This window comes from Bos javanicus, chromosome 11 (assembly GCF_032452875.1).
Source record: "Bos javanicus breed banteng chromosome 11, ARS-OSU_banteng_1.0, whole genome shotgun sequence".
Taxonomy (NCBI): domain Eukaryota; kingdom Metazoa; phylum Chordata; class Mammalia; order Artiodactyla; family Bovidae; genus Bos; species Bos javanicus.
Genome location: NC_083878.1, coordinates 4885361 through 4911096, shown reverse-complemented (window position 1 = coordinate 4911096; position 25736 = coordinate 4885361). Strand labels below are relative to the sequence as shown.

Genomic DNA, 25736 nt, shown 5'->3' with positions numbered 1-25736 from the left:
ATTTGCTTTAAACACAGGAGAGAAATGGGATTGATGTATTCAGACGGAGATGAGGGTAGGAGGAGGATTTTCAGGAGACATACTCGATTCCAACTGGGTGCTGCCAATCTCTCTGGGCCCCACCAGCCTCCCTTGGGAGCTGCCTTTGACCTTGTTCAAGGTCCTAGCTGTCTGGAACTCTGCACTAAAACAGCAAAGTTTATGGAAATAGGAGACCTCTAAGAAGTAGTGTTGGAAAGCTCATTTGCTGTATCACCTTCGACATTCTTTTTCTGGAGAGACAGTAGCTAATCTCCCAGGTTCCTTCCTGATCGCATGTCTGATAATCCCATAAGGTGACCACAGATGGGTAATATGAGTTAAGAATGCCAGTAAACTGGAGGAGTTCCTATCTGTTTGGGCTGCCATATTGGAAGAAGTATGAGAGTTATTAAAAATTAAAGGAGACTACTGTTAACCTTAGGTATTGGGCACTTGTTACATACTTGGCACTGTGCTAAGAACATTACAAGCATGTTCTCATCTAGTCCACCTAGCAACCCTATGAGGCCAATGCTGTTATTACTCCCTTAATCGAGGGAGGCAGCTGAGAGGCTCAGAGAGGGTCAGCAACTTCCCCGAGGCCACACAGCGAGCAAGCAGAGGAGGTCAGATGTCTGTCTGGGTCTGTCCAGTTCTAAAGTTTACACGGTATTCTGCCTCACATGGTAAAAATTCTCTAGATGTGCCTAATGTGCCTGAGGCCAGAAAGGCTGATAGTTTAACGCAGTCACTGAGAAAGTCTGGGTCCTCAGAGAGTGCAAGTTAGCCTGAGGAGTTTGGGATCTGTGGGGCACCCTTCCTTCTCCACCAAGCCTTCCTTCTCCACCACACCTGTGCTGTGAAGTGGACATGATGGCTCTTTTATTATGTAGATTATTGTGAGGCTCAGAGGAGGGATCTGAAAAGAAAATGCTTTGAAAAAATATAATAAACCATATACATTGAAGCATCTATTATTAAAAATAGTCAAGTAAGGATAAAAAATAGGCTAATCAACTACATCCAAATTAAAAGTGTTTTGCTGCAAGCGATATCATCAAGAAAGGGAAAAGAGTACCCACACAGAGGGGAAAATGTTTTCACATTGTGTATCTGACTTTTATCCAGATAGTATTAAAATTATGTTAATTTTATTAATATAATATTCACATTAATAATAAAATTAATGAAATGTAAATGGGACTTTTATCCAGATAGTAACTCTGCCAGGGGAGGCACTGTGCTTGGGGGTCTTTCTGGCTTCCCATAGAGTGAGCTGTTGCTGCATTGCAACTCCAGTCCCAATCGTGAAGAGAAGGATGTTGAGTTCCTGGCTTTGAAATGCTCTCTGAGCCAAGAAAGGTTTTTCAACTCAGCTTCACTGGCAGGACCACCCACCTGACTCAAAGGGAAGCAGGTTTGCATCACCAGAAGGCAGCAGTTTCTGGGCAAGTCTCTTAAACGCTGCCAAGGGCTGCACGATAATGCAGCCTCAGGGTGGTTTTGCTTAGCTGTAAGGTTCAGGGATGGTCTAGCCCAGCCAACAGGCTTTTGGAGAAGCATTCCACAAGGGTGCAAGCCCAGTGTCCTCCAAGACCCTAACTCACCAGGTCTCCCAGCTTAAATCCTGTCTGTTACTCAAACAAGAGGTGCAGATGTTTCTCTGCTTCCCAGTGATATTTACAGACCTGCCTCCCTGCACCGCCTTTTAGACTTTTGTTATTACAAAAGTGGTAAGTTTCAAGTGATAAGTTCTAAATTTCAAGGAACAAATAATTCTGATACTATATAAGCTTTACTATAGATAGGACACTATAAAAGGTGAAACACTATGCAATATATTCTTTTAAGCTAAAACCACCATGTTGCAAAATCTGCCAGAAATTGTTCCCAAAATATGAAATGCTGGGTGCTATGCTTAGTCACTCAGTCGTGACCAACTCTTTGCGACCCCATGGACTGTAGCCTGCCAGGCTCCTCTGTCCATGGGGATTCTCCAGGCAAGAATACTGGAGTGGGTCGCCATGCCCTCCTCCAGGGGATCTTCTAACCCAGGGATCAAACCCAGGTCTCCCACATTGCAGGAGGGTTTTTTACCAGGGAACACAAAACATGAAATGGATAAATGTAAATATACGTCAAGTTCACCTATAAATATAGGTCCTCCCAAAATCCTAACTAAAATACTAGCAAGCTAAATTCAATAATATAGTAGTAGAATAAAGTTCCACAATGTAATTGACATTTAAAAGGAAACATGTTATATTGGTGAAAAAATAAAGAACTGGAAAAAATAGGAATGTTCGAAAAATATTTATCCACATAATTCCACCTTCTGAAAATATCCACAGTTAACATTTGAATATGTATCCTTCCAGTGTTTTGCTCTGTATATGGAATATGTATATATTTTATGTACTTCCGATCATGCTACTTTGTAGCCAGCAGATTGTCCAGGAAAGACCACGCACATATATCACATGAGGTTAGATGACGGCCTTCACTAATTTGGCAGAGTTCAGCAACACAGCAGAGAAAGCGGTGCCCCACAGCTAGCACAGGTCCCCTTGAAGGTTGTAACAAAGTATTTACGTCTCAGTGCTTCTACGCTTGGGCCTCGCAAACCCCATCAAAAAGACTTACACGTTCTGTGTTCTTAATACTCCCGTGTCAGAACCGGTTTATAGACAAGTGGGACCCTCTGGTTTCCACTTGTCCCTCTGGTCCAGAGGACCCTCTGGACCTTCTGATTCTTAAGCTTAAAAACCCTGAGTCGGTAAAACCCTATTCTGTCTTCCAAGGGAAGAAGCAGGATTAGCACACACACGTAGGTGTTCCTGGTCCATTTCTCTGCCCTCAGATGATAGGCATACTGGAAAGCCCATTGCCTCACAAATTCAGAGTGAGAATTTTTCATGGCAGTAAATATTCTGCCCTAATAGGTTTAGAATAACTGCATAGTACTACATTCCCTCATAAGAATGTATAGTTATTTATTTAACTGGTCTCCTGTTTATGGGCATTTTGGTTGTTTACAAATCCTTTCCTATGGACTGTAGTCCACCAGCCTCCTCTGTCCATGGGATTCTCCAGGCAAGAATACTGGAGTGGGTTGCCATTTCCTTCTCCAGGGGATCTTGCCAGCCCAGGGATTGAACCTAGGTCTCTTGCATTACAGACATATACTTTACCATTTGAGCCAGCAGGGAAGCCCATTGCAAATAACATAAGAGCATATATCCTTGTAGATACATGTTTTACATATCCCTGATTGTTTTCATTGGATAGCTTTCTAAAGTAGAATCTCAACTCTGTCCCTTATTAAGAACTTGGTTGTCCCTACCTAGAAAGAGACAGAATAATACCTACCCTCTAAGAAAGAGACAGAGGCATAAAGTAACAGAAAACCCCAGGGTCTCAGGTCTTAAGACCTCAGTTCCTGTTTGGGGGTATGGCTATTGTCCTCCCCTGGGGTCTGCATGCTCCATTCTGATTTATTTGTAGAACTTTCCTTTGTTTGATTTTGTATATTAGTGGAAAAGATGCAGTTTTTGCATTGTCAACAAGTGGTATCATGACTTGCATTACAGTTTTTTCTATAGCTGACTTCACGTACTTTATGATTCTATACAGCTCTGATGGCTCACCGGGTAAAGAATCCGCCTGCAATCCAGGAGACACAGGAGGTGTGGGTTTGATCCCTGAGTCAGAAAGATCCCCTGGAGGAGGGCACAGTAACCCACTCCAGTGTTCTTGCCTGGATAATTTCACGGACTGAGGAGCTTGGTGGGCTGCAGTCCATGGGGTTGCAAAGAGTTAGACGTGACTGAGCAACTAGGCAGGCACGCGTGCATGCACGGTTTCTGGCGGTTCACTTCTTTCCCTGGAGAAGCTGAAAGAAACCGACTCCTCTGCGGCGGGCTCTCTGCCTGGCTAAGTGTCTGTCAGCTCCCTCCTCTGCAAACCGCACACGCACAGGCACACGCACACACACACGCAGACGCACCACACGCACCCGCACATGCACCCGCACACGCACAGGCGCACGCACACGCACACGCACGCTATAGCTCTGCAGCACCTGGCGCCAAGTGAATTCTCAGCAAAGGTCACACAGGATCATCCTTTACCGCATGCCGTTTACTCTGAACATAAACTTAAAGACACGCCCTCCTTTTATCCTTAACATTTTTACAATCTCAGTTCGAGTCATTTTTCTCACAAGACTATCCACGTACGTGTTCTTTCTAGCTTTAGTACACAGACTTTTAAAGTCAGAGCTTAATTTCCACAGTGAATGTCTTTCGACTCAACTAAGGAACGCCTTATTTGCCTGAGTGATAGAGTGGGCAGTGACTGCAGAGGAGACCTGCTTGGTGGTCTCCTACGTCGGCGTTTCACACAGTTAAACAGTGCTGGAGTCTGGAAGTACTGAGGGAGGGCTCCTTCTGACTTGATAAATACTGTTTTTAATTTTTATTGGAGTATAGTTGACTTACAATGCTGTGTTAGTTTCAGGTGTACAGTAAAGTGAATCAGTTATACGTACACATATATCCACTCTTTTTTAGATTCTTTTCCCATATATTTTCCCAGAGTATTGAGTAGAGTTCCTTGTGCTATACAGTAGGTCCTTATTAGTTATCTCTTTTATTTATAGTAATGTGTATACGTCAGTCCCAATCTCCCAATTTATTCCTCCTTGGCAACCATAGGAGGGAACTTCCGCCTTTGTTCCCTACATGTGTGACTCTGTTTCTTATCGTAAATAAGTTCATATGTACCTTTTTTTTTTTTTTAGATTCTACATGTAAGCAATATCATATGCTATTTGTCTTTCTTAGTCTGACTTACTTCACTCAGCATGATGAGCTCTGGGTCCGTCCATGTTGCTGCAAATGGCATTATTTCACTCTTCTTATGGCTGAGTAGCATTCCATTGTATACATGTACCACATCTTCTTTATCCACTCCTTCATTAATGGACATTTAGGTTGTATCCATGTCTTGGCTTCCACTTGACAAATGTTAATTGAGTGGTTCCTATTCTGGAATAAGATGCTGATATACTCCTCTCTATTCCTCTTGCAGAACATAGCTAAAATCTTCAGGTCGTATATATTTAAAAATCACAAGAAGACTGAAAGATGGAGAGAAGGCAGGTCAGCCGAGAACTTTGGGCCTGAGGAGAGACACGGCAGTGCGCTCCCCGCGTGTGTGTGCCTGCATGCGTGCTCAGTCCTGTCCAGCTCTTTGTGACCCCATGGACCGTAGGCCACCAGGCTCCTCTGTCCATGGGATTTCTGGGTGTTCACGTTTCCTCATATAGCCTGGACCAGCGGGAGAAGCTGGCAACCTGGAACTTTTAGATGTTGCAACTCATTCCTAGAGAGTGAGTTCTAGGTAACCAGAGGAAGAAAGGGAGAAAGGGCTTTCTTGCACAGAAAACAGCATATGCAAATGTACCCAGGTTGTCAAAGTGATGAGATTTATTATAGCTGAGGTTTGGGGGTGGACCCATTGAGGAATTGCCAGAAATTTAATTAAGGCCAGACCATGAAGAGCTTCAAAAGCCATGTTTAATGCAAGACTTGTTCCTAGAGGTATTACAGAGTTTTGTTGCTGTTCAGTCATTCAGTCATGTTGTTCTCTTTGCGACCCCAAGTACTGCAGCACACCAGGCTTCCCTGTCCTTCACCAGCTCCTAGAGCTTGCTCAAACTCATATCCATCCAGTCGGTGATGCCATCCAACCACCTCATCCTCTGTCATCCCCTTCTCCTCCTGCCTTCAATCTTTCCCAGCATCAGAGCTAACAAAAACTTTTAGTCCAAGACCAACAGTCCTGCCAGTTTTATATTTTGGGAGATAATTCCAGCATCAGCAAACCTCCTGTGCCAGCTTTTCCACAGTCACATCTCCTAATGTGGTTATCGGAGCCTCCCCTGATGGCTCAGCGGTAAAGAGACCAGCTGCCAATGAAGGAGAACCGGGTTCCATCCCTGGGTCAGGAAGATTCCCCTGAAGAAGGAAATGACAACCCACTCTAGTATTCTTGCCTGGGAAATCCCAAGGACAGAGGAGCTGGGCAGGCTATAGTCCATGGGGTCGAAAAAGAGTCAGGTACAATGGAGCAACTGAACAACAGTGTGGTTATAGTTTTAGATCAGTTGGTATCCTCAGAGACACCGTCAGGAAAGGAGGACCAACGCCAGGCCACTGATCATGGTTTAGAGAGCAAGCATGTGTTAGTTCATACAGAGTGCTGAGTGAGAAGGAGAGGGACCTCTCCTAAACTATTATCCTTCAATCCATCTCAACGGCACGCTGGGCATCACAGAGACCCACACAGTGCCCGCCAGGCACAGAGCCAGCCTCCATGTTCCTTGTTAGTTCAAAGCTCATGAACAACCTTGGATATTTATCCAGGCCCCACAGTACACTTGGCAGGAGGGCCTGTGCTGTGAGATCTAGGCGTCTGGGGTCCAGATCTCTTCTCTGACCACTGGTACTCAGACTCGGCCCAGGCCAGATTCAGTCGCTGCAGCCAAAGGAAGGGGCACGGCAAGCAATTTGTTTAGAGCAAAGCTAAGACACTCCCAAATGGGTATTTGGTCTCGGCCACTCACAAAACAGGCAAAACATTTCTTGAAATAAAAATACCAAAAGGAAATAAACCATCCAGGGGAGAACGGGGCTTACCTTACATAGCACATGAAATTTTGAGTACGTTTAAAAACATTCTCTTCAAGGAGAGGTACTAACACTGGAAAAGTACGAGAGGGACTGAAATCCCCTTACTTGTTTTTGGTGATCTTTTTTTTTTTTTTTAAATAGAGAAGAGAGATTGTTTCTCTTGTTTGGTTGCTAAGTCATGTCTGACTCTTTGTGACCCCATGGACTGCAGCATGCCAGGCTCTTCTGTCCCTCACTGTCTCCCAGAGTTTACTCAAATTCATGTCCATGATGGTGATGCTATCCAACCATCTCATCCTCTGTCACCCCCTTCTCCTTTGCCTCAGTCTTTCCCAGTATCAAGGTATTTTCCAATGAGTTTGTAACCTTTTTGAAAGGTTAAATCCTTATTTTTATTATTTATTTTTTCATTCAGTAATCACAGTTCGGTTCAGTTCAGTCGCTCAGTCGTGTCCGACTCTTTGCGACCCCATGAATCGCAGCACGCCAGGCCTCCCTGTCCGTTGCCAACTCCCGGAGTTAACCCAAACTCATGTCCGTCGAGTCGGTGATGCCATCCAGCCATCTCATCCTCTGTCGTCCCCTTCTCCTCCTGCCCCCAATCCCTCCCAGCATCAGGGTCTTTTCCAATGAATCAACTCTTTGCATGAGGTGGCCAAAGTATTGGAGTTTCAGCTTCAGCATCAGTCCTTCCAAAGAACACCCAGGACTGATCTCCTTCAGAATGGACTGGTTGGATCTCCCTGCACTCCAAGGGACTCTCAAGAGTCTTCTCCAACACCACAGTTCAAAAGCATCAATTCTTCAGTGCTCAGCTTTCTTCACAGTCCAACTCTCACATCCATACATGACCACTGGAAAAACCATAGCCTTGACTAGATGGACCTTTGTTGGCAAAGTAATGTCTCTGCTTTTTAATGTGCTATCTAGGTTGGTCATAACTTTCCTTCCAAGTAGTAAGCATCTTTTAATTTCATGGCTGCAGTCACCATCTGCAGTGATTTTGGAGCCCCAAAAAATAATCACATGTGGTCACCTATTATGTTCCAGGCACTGTGCGAAGTTTGTTGACACAAAGGCTTTTATTCCATGATCTCAATAATATCTTCACGTCCACATGTTTTCAAGGGCGCCGTGATCCAGAAATGGCATAGGGTCCAAGAACTCCCCTAAAAACTGCCCAATGCTGTGTCATCACGACAGTCAATCCATGTTATCATTTCAGGAAAAAGTTACTTTTTAACTTAAGTTGAAAAAATTGTTAATGTCTTTAGTATGGAAACATGACAACTAGTCAGCACACTAAAATTCGCAGTTTGCAGTTTTAAATATATAAAGCTTGAAGTCTTCTTGCAGGAGGGTATGCTCAATATGTCTTTTTCCATCGTCTTAATTCCACTACCCCAAAGAGCTTCTGTGGTTTAAGCAAGCCCATCCTTCTCTTGTATCTGCCTGCAATGCAGGGGACCTGGGTTTGATTCCTGGATCAGGAAGATCCCCTGGAGAAGGAAATGGCAATGCACTCCAGGATTCTTGCCTGGAGAATCCCACGGACAGAAGAGCCTAGCAGGCTACAGTCCTTGGGGTCACGAGAGTCGGACACGACTGAGTGACTAAACCACCACCATCCTCTTAGTCCTCGTCCGCTGTGATGACCATCCCTGGCTTCTTTATTCTGCCACCCTGGCTGCCACAGCGGCTTCTACTCATGGCAAAGACAGTCACTACACTGAGTCTGAAATGACCAGCGTTCCCCAGTGACCCCCAAAAAGGCTAGTTACTGGAGCAGGTTTTATAGAGGTTAGGGCAGTTACGTTAATCCAACAACCAAAGCCTCCAGAGCCCTTGTAGACAGGCCTGCCTCCATCCTTGATATTGATTGTCATATCAAAAGCCACTCAGTCTCTACCCAGACCACGGAAACACGGATGTATTCCGTCCTGACCCCAGAGGCAACAAGAGCCTCACAGCCCTTCAAAGCAAGGCAGGAAGAAAACCTAAAATTCTTGGCTCTCCCAACTGTTTCAAAAGCAAATAATAGTTATGCCAGTAAAACTGTCATTTTAAGTGAATTTACTAATATAAGGAAGGAAAACATAAAACTCTTAAGGCTTTTCTGCCAATCTGATTCAGATCAGAGACTCTGTCTCCCTGGGCTAGTGGGTCTCATTACGACAGGACAGCGGTCATAAAAGAAAGGCGGCACAGTAACTGTTTAATGGACATTTTCCCAGAAATTAAAGGGCCGCTCTTCAAAAGACAGTCAGCTTGTGGTGCAGGCCCCAGGGAACTGCACACACGTTGCTGCCTCTGCTGCAGACAGAGCAACCAGGTGCACCCAGCACCAGCCTCACGCAGCCTTTGTTGTGGGGATGAAAGCCAGAGAATGTACCGCTTGGTGATCAAAGTCTTTGACCATCATATAAAACCAATCAAAATGCTCTTTATTTCTCTTAATTTCCTGGACTTCAGCAGATGTCATTCCAGAGTGTGGCAGGCAGACAGATCTCTTTCCTCCAACGTGTGTTCTTTGGCTTTGGGGAGTTTTTAGGTTTGGGTTTGTGTTGGTTTGGGTTGGGGAAGGTTTTTGTCTTTTTGTGGTTTTTCCCCAGTGTTTTGGGGACCTGCTGACAAACCGTTAACATGGATCCCAAACGTTCATGTTCAGTTCAGGATCTAACAGCCTTTTCTTCATGATTCTATTGATAGTGGAGCCTTTTCTTTATGATTCCATTGACAATGGTCACTTTGACTCGGCCCCTAGGAAAAGTGGATTTTAGTTCATAAGGGAAGAAAAAAATATTATAACTCTTAGATCGCTAACCACCCCTTCCCAGCCTCTGTCTAAAGATCCAGGAGTCCTCACTCAACCCCGGAACAAACAGCAGGCTGGGAAAGGAATCATTTTCACTCAGGCAAGGTGTCGAGCTGCAGATGCTGCCTGACGGTGAAGAATTTTGTCGGACTGTTTGGGTACAGACCGTGACACTGGCAGAAGAAATAAAAACCACTGGGGAAGGTTATGCTCAAACTCCGCTTTTCCTTAAACCTGCAATTCAAAACAGTGCTTTGATTTGTAGGTCCATCCGGCAAGATCATTTCTTGTCTTATCATTCTTCTGAAAAGCAAGATCCCAAAGCATTTTCGCCCCCTCCCCCGGCCCCTACACTGAGGATTAATGGGAATCTGTCCCCCGGCAAAGCATTTGTCAAAGATCTAAGGGGCAGGTGGGAAGGGTCCTTTACCTTGCCCTGGCTGCTTTTGCGCTTGAGACCATAAACTGACAAGCTCACTTGCATGCAGTCCTGTTGAAATGGTGGTCACAAGAGGGAAAAGCAAGCCGATATGTGCTGACTTAACATTAAAAATGTAGTCACTGCATTTTCTGGGTTTAGAGTTTGACCTCAAAAAGGACAGAGTCAGGTGTGTCTCAATGCAATTAATAACGGACACTGAAGATGTTGGCTATTTTGTGAGTACCAGAACTTCTATGGCTCACTGTTTGGGTGGATGCATGTTATTTGCATTTTTGTGGTTAATTAATTGCCAGGAGGAGTATCCATGTTTGCTGTTCTCTTTGAGTTTCTAATTTGAGTATAGAACTTCCTGGCAGATTTCAGCGTGGATATGAACATCGAGTATAATTTGAAATGGTATTGCTGTATGCCACTGCACTGGAGTTGAATTTTAAAGTCAGAATAAATAAAAACTGTGTGACTGAGGGATCTCCAGTTCTCTAATAAAAGGCTCAAAGGAAAAGTACTGTTTAGACAGCAACCCAGGTCCTGTAAAGACGACAGCACTGGACGCTATGGGTGGGGAGAGGTAGGAAGCCAGACAACTTGGTCGGTCCCTCTGTGTCTGGAACCTTCCAGAAGGACATGCAAGCACAGAGCAGGACACTGTGCCCTTCCTCACAGCCCACTTCCTAAAATAAAGCAAACAGACCTTTTCGTTCTTTGCAAAATATTTCAAGCATTTTGGATTTCCTGGCTTTTTTGGTCAATGATTGGAATTGGGGATGCATTTGAAAAGCCATTCCCAGAAACAGCAGCAAAACAGGGACAGTCCTCCTGCAGCGACGTCACCTCCTTTTCTGAAATGGTCACACAGACCAGTCACACCAGCCGGTGCCCGATGGCCAGGGGGCAGCAGCCTTCGCTCCCAGTTTAATTTCTGTGCCCCATTGTCTTAACCAGGAGGCTGCTGTGACCTTGCTGGTGGGTCTGCCAGCTCCATCCAGGTGACGGCTGGCAGATGTGCTGGCTGCGCGCCTCCGGTGCCCGCCAGCCCGCTCAGCGGCGCTTCCGTGTTTGCTCACTCGGCTTCCCTTCCCTCTCTTTCCTCGCGGGTGGGCAGTGCCGGACTCCAGCCGGCCGACTGCAGGGCCTCCGCACCCTCGAGCAAGGGCAGCAGCAGCGGCAGCAGCAGCAGTGGGAGCAGCTCCTCCAGCGACTCGGAGAGCAGCTCGGGGTCCGACTCGGAGACAGAGAGCAGTTCCAGCGAGAGCGAGGGCAGCAAGCCTCCCCACTACTCCAGTCCCGAGGTGAGTACCTGCGGGCCTCCAGGGGCCTCCCCTGCCTGCTTCTCCCCTGGGGAGCACAGTCAGTCCTCCTCCCAGTGTGGTTCTCACACCTCCCACTCCCCCACTCTCCATGGCCTGCAAGCTGCTGTGACCCGTATAGGCCACCGCTCCCAGGCAGCCTGCCAGGATTGATTTGGGCTCATTTCCCCCAACCTCCTCCTCAAAGTGCTCCTAGCTAGAGAGCTTCCTTTGAGATCTAGAAACTTCATCTCTTACAGTCCAAAATCTCTATCTTGACTTCCAGAACTTTCCAAACATGCTGTAAACATCACTGACTGGAAATAACCTGACGATTGGGGTCAGCGAGGCAATAAGCAGATAGGGGAGCTCCAACCTGAAGTGTGAGCCCCTGTAAATCATGGAGAAAGGAGTTTTGTGTATTAGACATGGCTAGAATCTTACCTTTTTGCAGTTTGTCACAGATTAGAAGAACACGGGCTATAAGTATAAATAAAACCTTTTTAACTGTGTTTTCTTTGTGAAAATATACAGAGAAAAATTAGCATGAACCTGAAAATAATAATGAAAGCTTTTATAGGTATGATGAGTATCTATGTGGAAGATTTAGGTGCCTCATATAAAAACATGATATGGTCCCGATAAAACCCATTGCTATTTCTACTTTAAAGGGGAAAATTAAATAGTAACTCAGAGCATGGATCCTTGAGAGAGGACTGAGAACACATTTGTCCAGTTTCTGGATTGGTAAGGGTAGACTTTGATTTCTAAAGAAGGAACAACATAGGCTTCTTCTTAAGTGTATAGACATTTCATGTTACTGAGGGTCATAGGTTTGTTTTTTTTTTTTTTTTTTTTTTGCCTGCAATCCTCTGTACCACTTTGGGGCCCTAATTTCTAAATAAGCTCTAAAATGAACCAAACCCACATGTCCAAACCTTGGTGCTGAGAGGAGAGCACCTTTAAGGGCCAACCAGCCTCACATTTCCAGTTTGTGTGCCTATGTCTCTCTTTCCCTCCATCTCTCTTGATCTGTCTATCTGTCTATCTCCCTGTATAAGTAAGGGGAAGGCCCTTAGCAACATTAACCTATAAAAGCTATCTGTTGCTATAACCCTGACTTTCCCCAGAAGCTAAATTATTCCTTCTCCATTATTTCATTCATTCATCTGTTCATTTATGGTTTTTCAACAAATATTATTGAGTTTCTGCCACAGATACGCTTGGCCCTGGGAGACAGCAATGATCTGACAAAGAAGATTCCTGTCTTCACAGACTTGATATTCTAATGAGAATAATTTGAAACAAACAAGCAAAAAACAAAACAAAACAAAACAGAGGCATTAACTAAGCTTCTTCAGAGCCAGCTTTGTGATCTAATTTGTTGAAAACCTCCAGAATATGTAGTAGAAAAAACTGGGTTCCAGGGACATTAAAAGGGCCGAGGGGGGACAGTGGTGGTGGATTAAAAGCCTCAGGGTCTGTGAATGAGAGCCCCCATCCCCGGCTCTTTGTGACTTTGAAGGTTAAATTCAGGAATGTTGAATATTATTTGCATGTTGAAATGTGACTCCTGGAGTTTCTAAATGAGGCTGAAACCAGCCTCAGAGAAGCACGGTTATAACGGGCTTTGAGCAGACTCCCTCTAAATGTCACTGAAATAATTACAAAGACCTGAACTCCTTGATGATGAAAGGAAGCACTTGACGTTTCTTCCGGCAGCTATCAGAGCCCCCAGCCGAGGAGGAGGAGAAGGAGGAGGAGGGGAAGCTGCTAACACAGGCCTTAGAGTTTAAGTTGCCTGAGGCACGGGTAGGTTTCGACTTCTGGCTTCTCCTTGCAGAGGGAGTGCAGAAGTGACAGGTGTAGCCACAGAGCATGTGACTTCTCTCTGCTGGAAAGGAATGTACTCCTTGAAATAAAAGTAAGGGGTTTGGGGCTTTTTTTTTTTTTAACATTTTTTCCCAAGACGACTACAGACACACACCCTTCAGAAATACAAAGAGGGAATTCCCTGGCGGTCCAGTGGTTAGGACTCCGTGCTTTCACTGCCAAGAACATTGTGGGTTTGGTGTCTCATTGGGGAACTAAGATCCCACAAGCCATGTGGCATGGCCAAAGATTTTATCAAAAAAAAAAAAAGAATTACAATGAGTTTGCAGAATGAACATTAAAAAGAGGGAAGGAAGCATTAAGGGCCAACTCTATGGCAGCCCTGCTCTCCTCTGCCCTGAGCTGGCCCAGGTCCCCTGACAGAGAGCAGTGAGACCCGTTTCCCTGTCCCCCACAGGACCACCCAGCTCTTCATAGCCACACGCCTCCCATTCCACCGCAAAGACCTGTTTCTGCTGCTTTGCAGCAAAACGTATCTGGCCCTCCTTTCCCCTTTCAGAAATGTCCTAATATGAGAGCAGGAGATCCTCATGATGTCCCAAGACACCTGCATCCTGCACCCTGCCCCTCAACGTGCCAGCACTGGGCACCTGCTTGGCTCTCCTGAGTCTCATCCAAGCTGTGTTTCTGGCCCTGGTTGTAGAAAGCCACTGCCTCTCACATGCATCACCATGGAATATAACCCCTAGTCTGCAAGTGGGCATGGAAGAGACACTGGATTCAGTCTCTGTGGCCTGAGGTTTGCTTGCTTGTCATCAGACTAATTTTTTTCATTTGAGTTCTTTCTTCTTTCTTGGTCTGGGACATCCTTTCATACCAGAGCTTGACCAGGGAGCTTGACCAGGAGGGGGTAGGGGTTTCGTTTTGGCCCTCCATTAGCACATTTACAGCAGCACACAGAGCTCCTTAGACCAGTGTTCCAAGTAAAGGGACAACTTGCTGTGTGAACAAGAAAGAGCCTGGTCACCGGACTTTATTTGACTGCACGTGGGATCTTTAGCTGTGGCCTGGGAGCTCTTAGTTGCAGCAGGTCAGACCTACTTCTCTGACCAGGGATCAAACCTGGTCCCCCTGCATTGGGAGCACAGAGTCATATCCACTGGGTCCCCAGGGCAGTCTCTGGTCACAGGATTTTGAGAAGAGCCAGGATAAAGTGGGTTTCACCCGTTTCTTTACTGCAGGGCGTCACTCAGCCCTCAACATCACTCATGTAAACAGCGTTCTCCATTGTGGTGTTTCCCAAATATGTCCAACCATGGTAGGCTTTCTTCATGGGCTAAAAGCACATTTTGGAAAATGCTGCCCTAGATCATTCTTGAAAATCTTCAAAAATACAAGTTATTCATGGATTCAACAAGCTTCTCCTTCATTAGGCATCTATGGGGTATGTGGCAGTGGGTGCCCTGAAGGTTATAGATGAAATAGAGACTAGAGTATACCCTGGAGGGCTTGTGCATGAATCAGAGGGAAGATTGATCAGAGAGGAGAGTCCTGGCTGGAAATGCACACTGCAAGCCAGCAAACAAGCAAAAGCGCTGGGCGGAAGCCCAGTGGATGGCTCAGACCAGAGGCAGCAGCCTGCCAGGCAAGGAGCTCCGAGCCCCAAGTCTGCCCTCCTCCCCTGCCACCTAATTCTTGGCTGTTTAAGCTTCCTTGGCCACAGTTTTATCTCCAAAATGGCAGATAATCTCCCACTGTCTAATCTGTGAGGTTTTTCTGAGGAGTAAGTGACAAACAGGGAGAGGCAGCTCATCGTGAGTCATTAGTAGCAACAGGGTCATAGCAAGTTGCCCCTCTAACCTATTACGGTCCTGCGAGGGATACAAAGCAGCAGAAACCTGGCCTCTGCCGGAAAGCAGTGTTTGGCTTTGTTGAAGACACAAGATTCATATACATGAAACAGACATGGATATCAAAAGATGATGCCATTAAGGATAATGGAAGGCAACAGGTATTATCTGGAGAGTTAGTGGTGTCTTCTCCAAAAGTCAGATCAAATTCTATCATTTGAAGACCTGACATTTCTCAACTGAAACAAGGTCCCCTTTTCATGAGGCTTCCCCAGAGAGTAATGGGAGCTTAAGGGAATCTGATCTCTCAACTGTGACAAGCCTGGGTTTAGTCTTGCTGGTGCCTGTAGCTCTGCAGCTTTGGACATGTTACTTAACTTCGCTGAGCCTCATCTAAAAACTAAGGCTGATAGTATCTCTTATCTATGGATTAAAGTAGATGATACATGTGATGTGGGAGTACACTGTGGGTATTCCAGCAAGGAAAGATGCCTGTAAGATGATGGCTGCCTGAGGAGTTTGGATTTTGTTCGAGAGGCAAGAGGAGGTCATTGTAGATCCTTGAGAAAGGGAACATAATTTAGCAGTGTACTGAAAATGGTCCTGATTTCTTTGGCTGTGAAGAGCAGAAAAAATGACTCTGCGGCACATGGGGCAGCGGGCCCTTACTCCATTGATTACATCCTCCCCTCGCTGTGAAGACTCCCCCAGGGGAGGTTTAGTGGGAGTTTCCCTGTGAGTCGCAGTGTTTTGGCTCCAGGCAGGTATCTGTGTCCTCACATGTAAGAGATGTGAGGTGTGGAAGGCTCACGACAGCGGGGACGAGGATGACCAGGGGGTAGGGGGCGGTAAGTGGCGGATGCTGCCATAAATGTGTCCACCTGGTCCAGTGTGTGCCCCCTTCTGCAAGGCGCCTTCAGCATTCACTCACATTACTGGGCCCCGTTTATCTGGGGAAGCTGAGGCACAGAAGTCACTGACCCAGCCTGGGGTCAGAGAGAAACGGGGCTGGGGAGGAGACAACCTCAAAGCCATAAATGTGTTTGCCGCCAGTTAGCCTTCAGGGGACTTCCCTGGTGGTCCAGTGGCTAAGATTCCAAGCTCCCAAAGCAGGGAGCCCGGGTTCAATCCCTGGTCATGGAACTAGATCCCTGCCCCAGCTGAAGATCCCACGTGCCGCAACAAAAATTGAAGCTCCCGAGTGCTGCAGCTGAGACCCGGTGCAGCCAAAATGGATAAATAAATAATTTTTTAATTAAAGTAGCCTTTCGTCACACTGAGCTCCCCTCAGGGCAGGCGAGAGCTCCCCCTCAGCAAAGAAGCCATTCTATGTCCTGCCACCCTGCTTCCTCCATCACTTCACTGTCGCAGGATGGACCAGGTCAGGTGGGCTCTGCAGGCTCCATTGTTCCCTGTCTCTGCAGGTGCCACATTGAAGCGAGGTCAGAATTTACAAAATAAAACTCAGAGGCGTGAAACAAGATTTTATCATTTTGGTTTTTTGCCTCTTGTTCAGGAGTCCTGGCCTATGGGTGGCATAAAAACAAGAAAAGCAGAACATCAAGTCAGAGCCCAGGCTCCCCATCAGGGTCACGAGAGAGTCCCCTTCCACACTTGTACCCCATGGGGATGCTCCTCGATCCTCATGGCCCCAGGAGCAGGGCCTGGGATCCCCGTGCTGAAATGCCTCACAAGGAGACTCCCATTAAGATTTCCCGGAGGGCGCCTTCACAGCAAAGGGAGGATTTAATCAGTGGAGTGATCACTGATGTGCTGCAGGGTCATTTTCTGCTTACGGTCACTTGTCGCTCCCAGTCCCTCGACACCCTGCGCTGCGGTTCCTTGAAGTGCAGTTGGTCTCGTCTGCTTGGAGGGAGCCAGCAGACTGTCCGCAGCCCCTGCCGCAGCTGCAGTGCTCACGTCCACACTCTGTGGCCCCAGGCCCTGTGGCCCTCTAAAGGCTTTCCGTCTCCCTGAGCCGTGCCCCAGACTCAGCCAGGACCCCTGGGTCTAGAGCACTGCCTGCCCTCCTCGCGCCTCACTGCCCTGCCGCAGGATCCTTTCTGCATGAGGCAGTGCCCCAAGTTCTCCTCTTAACACCAATCTCTTTGTTGAAAACCAAATCTTGACACTTGAAAGCAAGCATTCAGAAATTATGATCTTAAAGAACAGTGTTTTTCTCCTGCAAGGGAGCCTGACTTGCTCTAGGCTTTAACAAACCAATACGAAATGCAAAGCTAAGCCATTCTTCTTTATTCTGGGTGGTATCTAGTTCCCCCACCCCACCCCACCCCACCCCCAACTCACCCAATCATCAGAAGCCATGAATTTATAAAGTGGAGGACATAGGGAAGGAAACATACATCACCTTAATCATGCCAAAATTCTCCCCCATCTCACAAATTAAAAACATTCTAGCTAAAGTTCTATGGGGCTTCCGTGGTAGCTCAGCGGTCAAGAATCCACCTGCAGTACAGGAGACGTGGGTTCAATCCCTGGGTCAGGAGAATCCCCTGGAGAAGGAAATGGCAACCCACTGTGGTATTCTTGGCTTGGGAAATCCCATGGACAGAGGAGCCTGGCCAGCTACAGTCCATGGGGTTGCCAAAAAGTCAAACATGACTTCGCAACTGTACAGCAACAACAAAGTTCTGTACTTATCAATTTACCTCTTTTCTACTAATAATCAGAGAGGCTGGATAAATGGACTTTTATTAGAAATCAACAACATTTACTCCCCGTAAGAGAATCGGTTCTTAACCTTTCAATAAGACATAGATCCCTAGAGAGGTAAATGTAAACTATGCAAACTATTCTCTCCCCAAAATGTGTCTACATGACCTTTGACCTTCTGTTACAGGGCATTCACTGGCCTCGCCTCTCCCCCAGAGCCAATCTGTGGGTCAGAGTTTAACACCTGGAATGCCCAGGATTTGCTCTAATTTAGCAAAACTGTTTACAGAAGAGGTTTTCATTGTCACCTCCTTGTCTGAAACAATTCGGGCAAAGTGTGATGGAAGCGGGTTGAGGATGGACGAACCAAGTCCAGCAGGGTCCACTCAGCCCCCTTTTCGAATTTCTCCCCGAATTACAAGTCTCACCAAAAAAATGTGTGCTTCAACACCCAAGGTCTCCTAACTACACCCCAGTTAACTTTCATGGGCTCTGAAGTTTATGCATGTCTGTATAAATACAAAAAATATACACTGTATAACACTCAAAAGTGCTGGAAATGGGTCCTAATGAGGAATAGGGGGGTCCTCTCATTTCTCAAACTGCTGCACTGGCATTTCAGTGTGGGGGACCAGGAAAGTGTCAGTCGCTCAGTCATGTCCATCTCTTTACGACCCTGTGGACTGCAGCCTGCCAGGCTCCTCTGTCCATGGAGTTCTCCAGGCAAGAATACTGGAGTGGGTAGCCATTCCCTTCTCCAGGGGATCTTCCCAATCCAGGGATCGAACCCGGGTCTCCTGCACTGGCAGGTAGGTTCTTTACCCTTTGAGCCACCTGGGAAGCCCTGTGGGTGGCCACCCTGTGTGCCTGTTGATGCTACACATACCTACGGCTTCCATGTTCCTTGAGTTTCCAGCCCATCAGGTTTCTGCTCACATGCCTAGAGGAGCAGCAAGTCCAGAGAAAAACAGCCAGGCGCATCTAAGTGAGTCTGTCCTAAACAATGTTTTGTTTGTTGCCGGTTTTCTGCTTTTAGGCGGAACCAGCGTCCTCTAACAAGTGGCAGCTGGATAAATGGCTAAACAAAGTGAATCACCACAAGCCCCCTGTCCTGATCCAAAATGAAAGCCACCACGGGCCGGAGAGCAGTCAGTACTACACCCCAGTGAAGGAGGACACGCAGGACTGCGGGAAGCTCCCCGACGTCTGCCCGCCCGGCCTGAGAGACAAGGACATCAAGAGCGCCTGCAAGGAGGAGCAGAGGCCCAGGACCGCGAACAAGGCCCCCGGGAGCAAAGGGGTGAAGCAGAAGTCCCCGCCCGCGGCCGTGGCCGTGGCCGTGACCGCCGCCGCCGCCCCGCCGCCCGCGGTGCCTGGTGCGCCCGCCGAGAGCGCGCCCGCACCTGCCCGGAGGTCCGCGGGCAAGAAGCCCACCCGGCGCACCGAGAGGACCTCGGCCGGCGACAGCGGCCACCGGCCGGAGGAGCCCGTAGCTGCCGAGGCGCTGGGGGCGAGCACGGGGGTTCCCCCGGAGCCCCCCAAGCCCCGGCCTTGCGGCAACAGCAGGACCAACCACCGCAAGGAGCTGCGCTCGGCCGTGACCTGCGAGAAGCGCCGCACTCGGGGGCTGAGCCGGATCGTCCCCAAGTCCAAGGAGTTCATCGAGACGGAGTCGTCCTCTTCCTCCTCCTCCTCGGACTCGGACCTGGAGTCGGAGCAGGAGGACTACCCTCTGTCCAAGGCCGTGGCCGCCGCCGCCGCCGCTGCCGCTGCCTCCGGGAACGACCCAAGGCTGAAGGAGGCTCCCACCAGCATCAGCGGCGGCGGCCCGCGCGCTCCCGTGGGCTCCATCAACGCCAGGACCACCAGCGACATTGCCAAGGAGCTGGAGGAGCAGTTCTACACACTGGTCCCCTTCGGCCGCAACGAGCTTCTCTCCCCGTTGAAGGACAGTGACGAGGTCCGGTCACTCTGGGTCAAAATTGACTTGACACTTCTGTCCAGGATCCCGGAACACCTGCCCCAGGAGCCGGGGGTCTTGAGTGCTCCCGCAGCCAAGGACTCTGAGAGCGCGCCCCCGAGCCACGCATCCGAGGCGCCGGTGGAAAAGACCTTGCCAAAATCCAAGAGGAAACGCAAGGTAGGCCTGGAAACCTGAGGGGCTAAAGGCACAGTGGGAGGGAGGGCCCCAAACTTGTGGGCAGGTCCACTGGTCTGAAATGTTCCAGGAGCAGGGGTTTATGTGTCCTTCTTCAGCAAACGTTCATAGAGCACTTTACATAAGCGCATAGGAGCCTGCTAAGTCGCTTTAGTCACTAAGTCTGACATTCTGCAACGCTATGGACTGCAGCCTGCCAGGCTCCTCTGTCCATGCGATTCTCCAGGCAAGAATACTGGAGTGAGTTGCCATGCCCTTCTCCAGGGCATCTTCCCAACCCGGGATCAAACCCTTGTCTCCTGCATTGCAGGCAGATTCTTTACCATCTAAGCCACCAGGGAAGCCCAGTATAAGTACTTGACACATATTAACTCAACTCAACATCCTTAGAACCGCCCATTGTGGGAAGACCAGCTATTATTCCCATGTGATAGATAATTAAGGCCTGTCCCACTGCATGTGGAAGTAGGCAATTGGGAAATCTTCACTGAATGTCTTCAGGGAATGAGCTAGAAGCTGGACCAGTGAGGAAAACTAAACACAGGTGAACCCCATTCTTTGCTGGAAGAGGTGGGGTCATTCATTGACTTAAGAAGTCAGCTGCCTCATGAGTTGAGTAAGGCTGTGACTAGGGAGCCACAGGTTGGTGCTCCCCATGGTATTGAGCAGAAGGACTTTGTGGTAGAGACGAGCTGGGAACAGGGCCCTAAGCAGGAGGGACTTTTGAGTAATCAGAGGATTCGCTGCCAAAGCTAGGAAGTCAGCTGAACAGAGAGGGATTGAACAGAGTGAGGCAGGCAGGGACTTAAGTGCAGGGAGAGCTGGACGAGGGTCTAGAAGTAGACCCAAACACTTGGCCATTCAGATGTTTTTGAAGAATTTTTGAGCACAAGAATCACTTAATCATAATTTAAAACCAGTTCTGAGAATCTTTACCCCCTCCTGTTACTACATCTTCAAAAGTGACTAGGACCACAGCGAAAAACTCAGTGGGTAACAAACCAAAGATTATAGTCATAATGGATGGCCCCAATTTGGGACAAAATCATTCACAACTGTTAACTCATGTGTATGTCCCCACAAGGGATGCTAAATCATTTATAAAATCCTTACAACTTTTGAGGCAAATATTCTTGTCATGCCCCTTTTACAGATGAGGAAACTGAGGCTCACAGAGCCTAAAGTGACTTGCCCTAGGGTCATATAGGTGAGAAAGGACAGAGCTGGGAATGAAGTCAGTTCTCTGGCTGTAGGGTCTCCCAACAATAAACCAGCTGGAGATTTGTGTAGTACTTTTGCCTCACGGCCCCCGCTCAGAAGACTCCATGCTCAGAATTTAATGCCTGTGGTTGCCATCTTGGAATTCTCCCTTTTATCTTTGAATCCGTCTTTTGCAAGAGAAGGTGATGGGACAACAGAACATGCCTGGTCCCACCCCTACCCATTTCCCCAGGATGGGTTCTGCCTGCCCTGTGGCCCCTTTGCATTCCTGGCGGGAGCAGCCTCCCCTTTCTGCAGCCCCATCCAGGGACCAAGGCACAGGCATAGTGAGGGTTGGGGTCAGGATCAGCACCTCCCTGCCCTCAATCCAGGTACTGAGGGGTCCCCCAGGAGAGACTGCCAGTTGGCCTTGGGGAAGGGGTGGTGCCTGGCTGCACTTCCTCACCCCACGACCCACAGCTGGCAGGTGGCAGAGACCATTTGCTGGGCTGCATGGGCGCACCCAATCTCAGGCTGGCACTCCTGGCATTCGGGAGAGTCAGCGCGTGCCAAGCATCCCCATGCTTCCAGGAGCACAATGTAAAGCAGCAAATAAACACACTTCTCTGACAGGTTAAGAGACCAGTTTCAAGACAGGAAAATGTTCCTGACTTCAGTACTTTATAATGTTACCCTTTTACCGCTTATTTTTTTTTTTTGAGGTATAATTGACATAACATTATATTATTTTCAGTTATACAATATAATGATTCAATATTGGTTTACATGTGTTGCAAAATGATGACCACAATCAGTCCAGCTATCATCCATCACTATACTTAGTTACAAATTTCTTTTTCTCCTGGTGAGAACTTTCAAGATCTCCTGCTGCTGCTGCTAAGTCGCTTCAGTCGTGTCCAACTCTGTGCGACCCCATAGACAGCGGCCCACCAGGCTCCCCCGTCCCTGGGATTCTCCAGGCAAGAACACTGGAGTGGGTTGCCATTTCCTTCTCCAATGCATGAAAGGGAAAAGTGAAAGTGAAGTCGCTCAGTCGTGTCCGACTCTTCGAGACCCCATGGTCTGCAGCCTACCAGGCTCCTCCGTCCATGGGATTTTCCAGGCAAGAGTACTGGAGTGGAGCTACTTTCAAATGTGTGCCACGGTATTATGAGCCATACTCACCAGGCTGCTTATTAGTATTGCACTACATCCACATGACTTACTCATTTTATAACTGGAGACTTGTACTTTTTTATTTGCTTCGCCCCTTCATTTTGTACCCCGCTCTCCACCCCAGAGTGGTTTGGTTTTGGTTTTCAGATTCCACATTTAAGTGAGATCCTAAGGTCTTTGTCATCTTTGTCATCACAAAGAATCGGACAAGACTGAGTGACTAACACACACACACCCCACTCATTTCACTTAGCACAGTGCCCTCCAGGTCATTCTGTGTTGTTGCAAACGGCAAGACTCCCTTCTTCCGTTGTATACATACATATGCCACAATGTCCTTATCTATCCATAGCCATTTACGCTGTTTCCTTGTCTTGGCTTTTGTAAATAACGCTGCAGTGAAGGTGGGGGTCTTTTGAAATCAGTCTTTCAGTTTTCTTTGGATAAATACCCAGAAGTGAGATTTTTTCTCCACATCCTCACACGTGTATTATTTCTAGTCTTTTTGATGACAGCCATTCTGAGAGGTGTGAGGTGGTATCTCATTGTGGTTTTGATTTGCATTTCCATGATGATTAGTGATGCTGAGCATCTTTTCATGTGCCTGTTGACCATCTGTATGTCTTCTTTAGAAAAAATATTTAATCAAATCCTCCGCCTGTTTTTCAATCAGATTTTTTTTGTGTTTCTTTGTTGTTGAATTGCAAGTGTTCTTTATGTGTTTTGAATATTAACCCCTTTTTGGATATATTATTTGAAAATATTTTCTTACATTCAGTAGATTGCCGTTTCATTTTATTGATGGTTTCCTTTGCTGTGCAGGCTTCCCTGGTGGCTCAGCTGGTAAAGAATCTGCCTGCAGTGCCGAAGACTTGGATTTGATCCCTGGGTTGAGAATATTCCCTGGAGAAGGGAATGGCTACCCACTCCAGTATTCTGGCCTGGAGAATTCCGTGGACTTTATAGTCCATGGGGTCACAAAGAGTCAGATGCAACTAAGCGACTTTCACTTTGCTTTGCAGAAGCTTTTTCATTTAACATAGTCCCACTTGTTTATTTTTGCTTTTGTTGCTTTTGCTTTTGAAAATCATCATCAAGACTGACATCAAGCATCTTCTCCAGCTTTTTGAACATGGGGCGTAGCCTTTTCATTTTGCGCTGAACCCCACAAATCATGCAGTCAGCCCTGACCTCCTAGGTGACCTCAATCAGGTGACCTTCCCTTCTGTGTACTTCAGTTTCTTCATTTGTAAACTGGTGACATCTTTACAGGGATGTTGTTGGGATTAAATGATATAATTTAGTAATACAGGTTAGCTCGCTACACACCTGCCCCTCTTTTCCTTCTGTTTTCCTCTGCATATCCTGCCCTCCTCATTACTTGTCAGATGCATTTATCCATCAATCTCCCAGGTGATTAATTGATTAATGAGTAAGTCAATCAGTCATCTGGAGATTGATGGATAAATGGACAGGCTGATATAAAGAAAGAGAGAGATGTGTTTCAGAGATACAAATTGATAAACGTATAGAGATTGGAAATACATAGAGCTATACAGGCATATGTCAATAGAGATGTGCAAAAACAGAGACATGTATAATTCATAATCTATATTTAAGTAATTTTACTATCCATGGACTTTTTAAGTTTAACTTATGAAGCGTCATTTACACTAAGCCTGACACTCAGCTCCCCTCATGAAATCTACCGGAACATAGGTCAACATGCATAGAGAAGGGAAGAACATGTGCACAGTGCTCGTTACTCATCGTCCGGGCTGTGAAGCCCCCAGTTGCGGGTGTGGGAGGTGGGACATCGCAGACCTGGCTGCCCAGGGTGCAGAGTCTAGCCCTGCCGGAGCCCTGGGGGCCCAAACTAGGGGCTTCAGAGCTTTGGCTCGGATCATCCATGGGGCACAGTTTCAGCGTGAGCATCTGTGGTCCCTCCTCCAGAGGCTGACATCCCAGCCAGAAAGAGAAGGTCAGAGTCTTTCCATCTTTAGTACCAGTGCCCGTCTCCTGGAAACACCGCTGAGAATCCTGAATGTCTGCTGTGTTGCTGCGATCTCAGCAACAATAGAAGTTGGTTGAGTGCATGTGCATTACCCCTGCGTGTGTGCTGTGCTAAGCTGCTTCAGTCGCATCTGACTCTTTGTGACCCTATGGACTGTAGCCCACCAGGCTCCTCTGTCCATGGGATTCTCCAGGCAAGAAGACTGGAGTGGGTTGCCAGGCCCTCCTCCAGGGGACCTCCCCAGGCCGGGGATTGAACCTGAGTCTCCTGTGTCTCCCGCATTGGTCGGTGGGTTCTTTACCACTAGTGCCACCGGGGAGGCCTGCGTCACACCTATTACGCGTCTAAAGTTAAATACAATCGTGGAAACAATCCAGTCGAGCTGCTGTTTTATAAAAAGATCCTTCAAGGCCGTGAATTTCAGAAGAAAAGCCTGAGCTTGTCACTGCTCCTACAGCATTAAGCGCAGGACAGGTCACTTGCTGTACTTTGTTTGGGTACCAAGAAATGCCAGAGAAAGGGATGCTGAAGCTCCAGTGAGACTCCAGAGCAGGTCTTCTTTGGAGGGTAGAATCCAGCCCGTTGGTTGAGCGGTTTATCCATCACAATATTCCCTCCTGCAGTTTGATCCCGGTGTCACACTTTTTCCTCTCAGTAAGCTGTCAGTAGTCAAAACGACAGATTTCGTCCTTATTCGAGGAGGAGCTGACGGGGAACCAAGGCCGGGGCCGAGAGTGCTGCCATCGTGTTGGTGCTCAGGAGCTTGTCCAAAGAAGCCCCGAGCTGGTGGGATGGGAGCTCACCGCGATCCCTCGAAGTCCGAAGCTGATTGGTCTTTGCTTCTTTCCATACAGTGTGACAACGAAGACGATTACAGGGAGATCAAGAAGGCCCCGGGAGAGAGGGAGAGCGCCTCACGACTGAGCGCCTCTGCCAACAGTACTTTGTCCGCAAATCATTGCAGCATGAACATCAACAGGTACGTGCGCTCCTGCAAAAGCAAGGGTTGGTGGAGGCATGCCTGGGTCTGAGAGGCACGTGTTTGCAGGGGGAGAGTCAGATTTTTTTTAATGATTTCTCTGCTCTGGGTGTCCAGACCAGGGTTCTTGGACTCCTTAATCAATAGAAATTGATAAGAGGCCAGAGGAGAAATTCAGCCAAGGCTTCCTTGGGGCTCAGGCTGCAGCTTGAAGGAGTGAGGAAAAAGTAACAGTTTCCCTTGCTCGCTCTCTGATGGGGGCAAGCGCATTCCTTAAATGCGAGGAGGGAAGTTGTGGGTCCAGGGGTCACGCCGGAGGCGGACTTAGGTGGTCTGCCCACCCGCTTTGTTGGTCTTGTGTGCACGGCGCGTGCACAGGACCTGCTTTTGCTCCCGGTTCCTCAAAATTGGCAGTTGGGTTTTTGGTCTTTTTGTATCTTGTGGTTCATAATTTGCTCCAACTGCACATGCTCACTGTTGCTTTTAGTCCCTTATGCTGTGCTTAGTTACTTAGTCATGTCCAACTCTTTTCGACCCCATGGACTGTAGCCCACCAAGATCTCTGTCCATGGGGATTCTCCAGGCAAGAATACT

At 47.6% G+C, this 25736-nt stretch overlaps 1 protein-coding gene across 6 annotated transcripts in view; it reads left to right on the top strand.

The window, feature by feature from the left end:
• AFF3 (ALF transcription elongation factor 3) overlaps positions 1–25736 on the top strand; it is a 635458-nt gene that overhangs the window by 565648 nt on the left and 44074 nt on the right. For all 6 annotated transcript variants that reach the window (XM_061431670.1, XM_061431669.1, XM_061431668.1 and 3 more), the window contains 3 exons: positions 11076–11262; positions 18652–19755; positions 25018–25142. In XM_061431670.1, the coding sequence (XP_061287654.1) occupies positions 11076–11262; positions 18652–19755; positions 25018–25142 (1416 nt within the window). The remainder of the gene's footprint in view (positions 1–11075; positions 11263–18651; positions 19756–25017; positions 25143–25736) is intronic.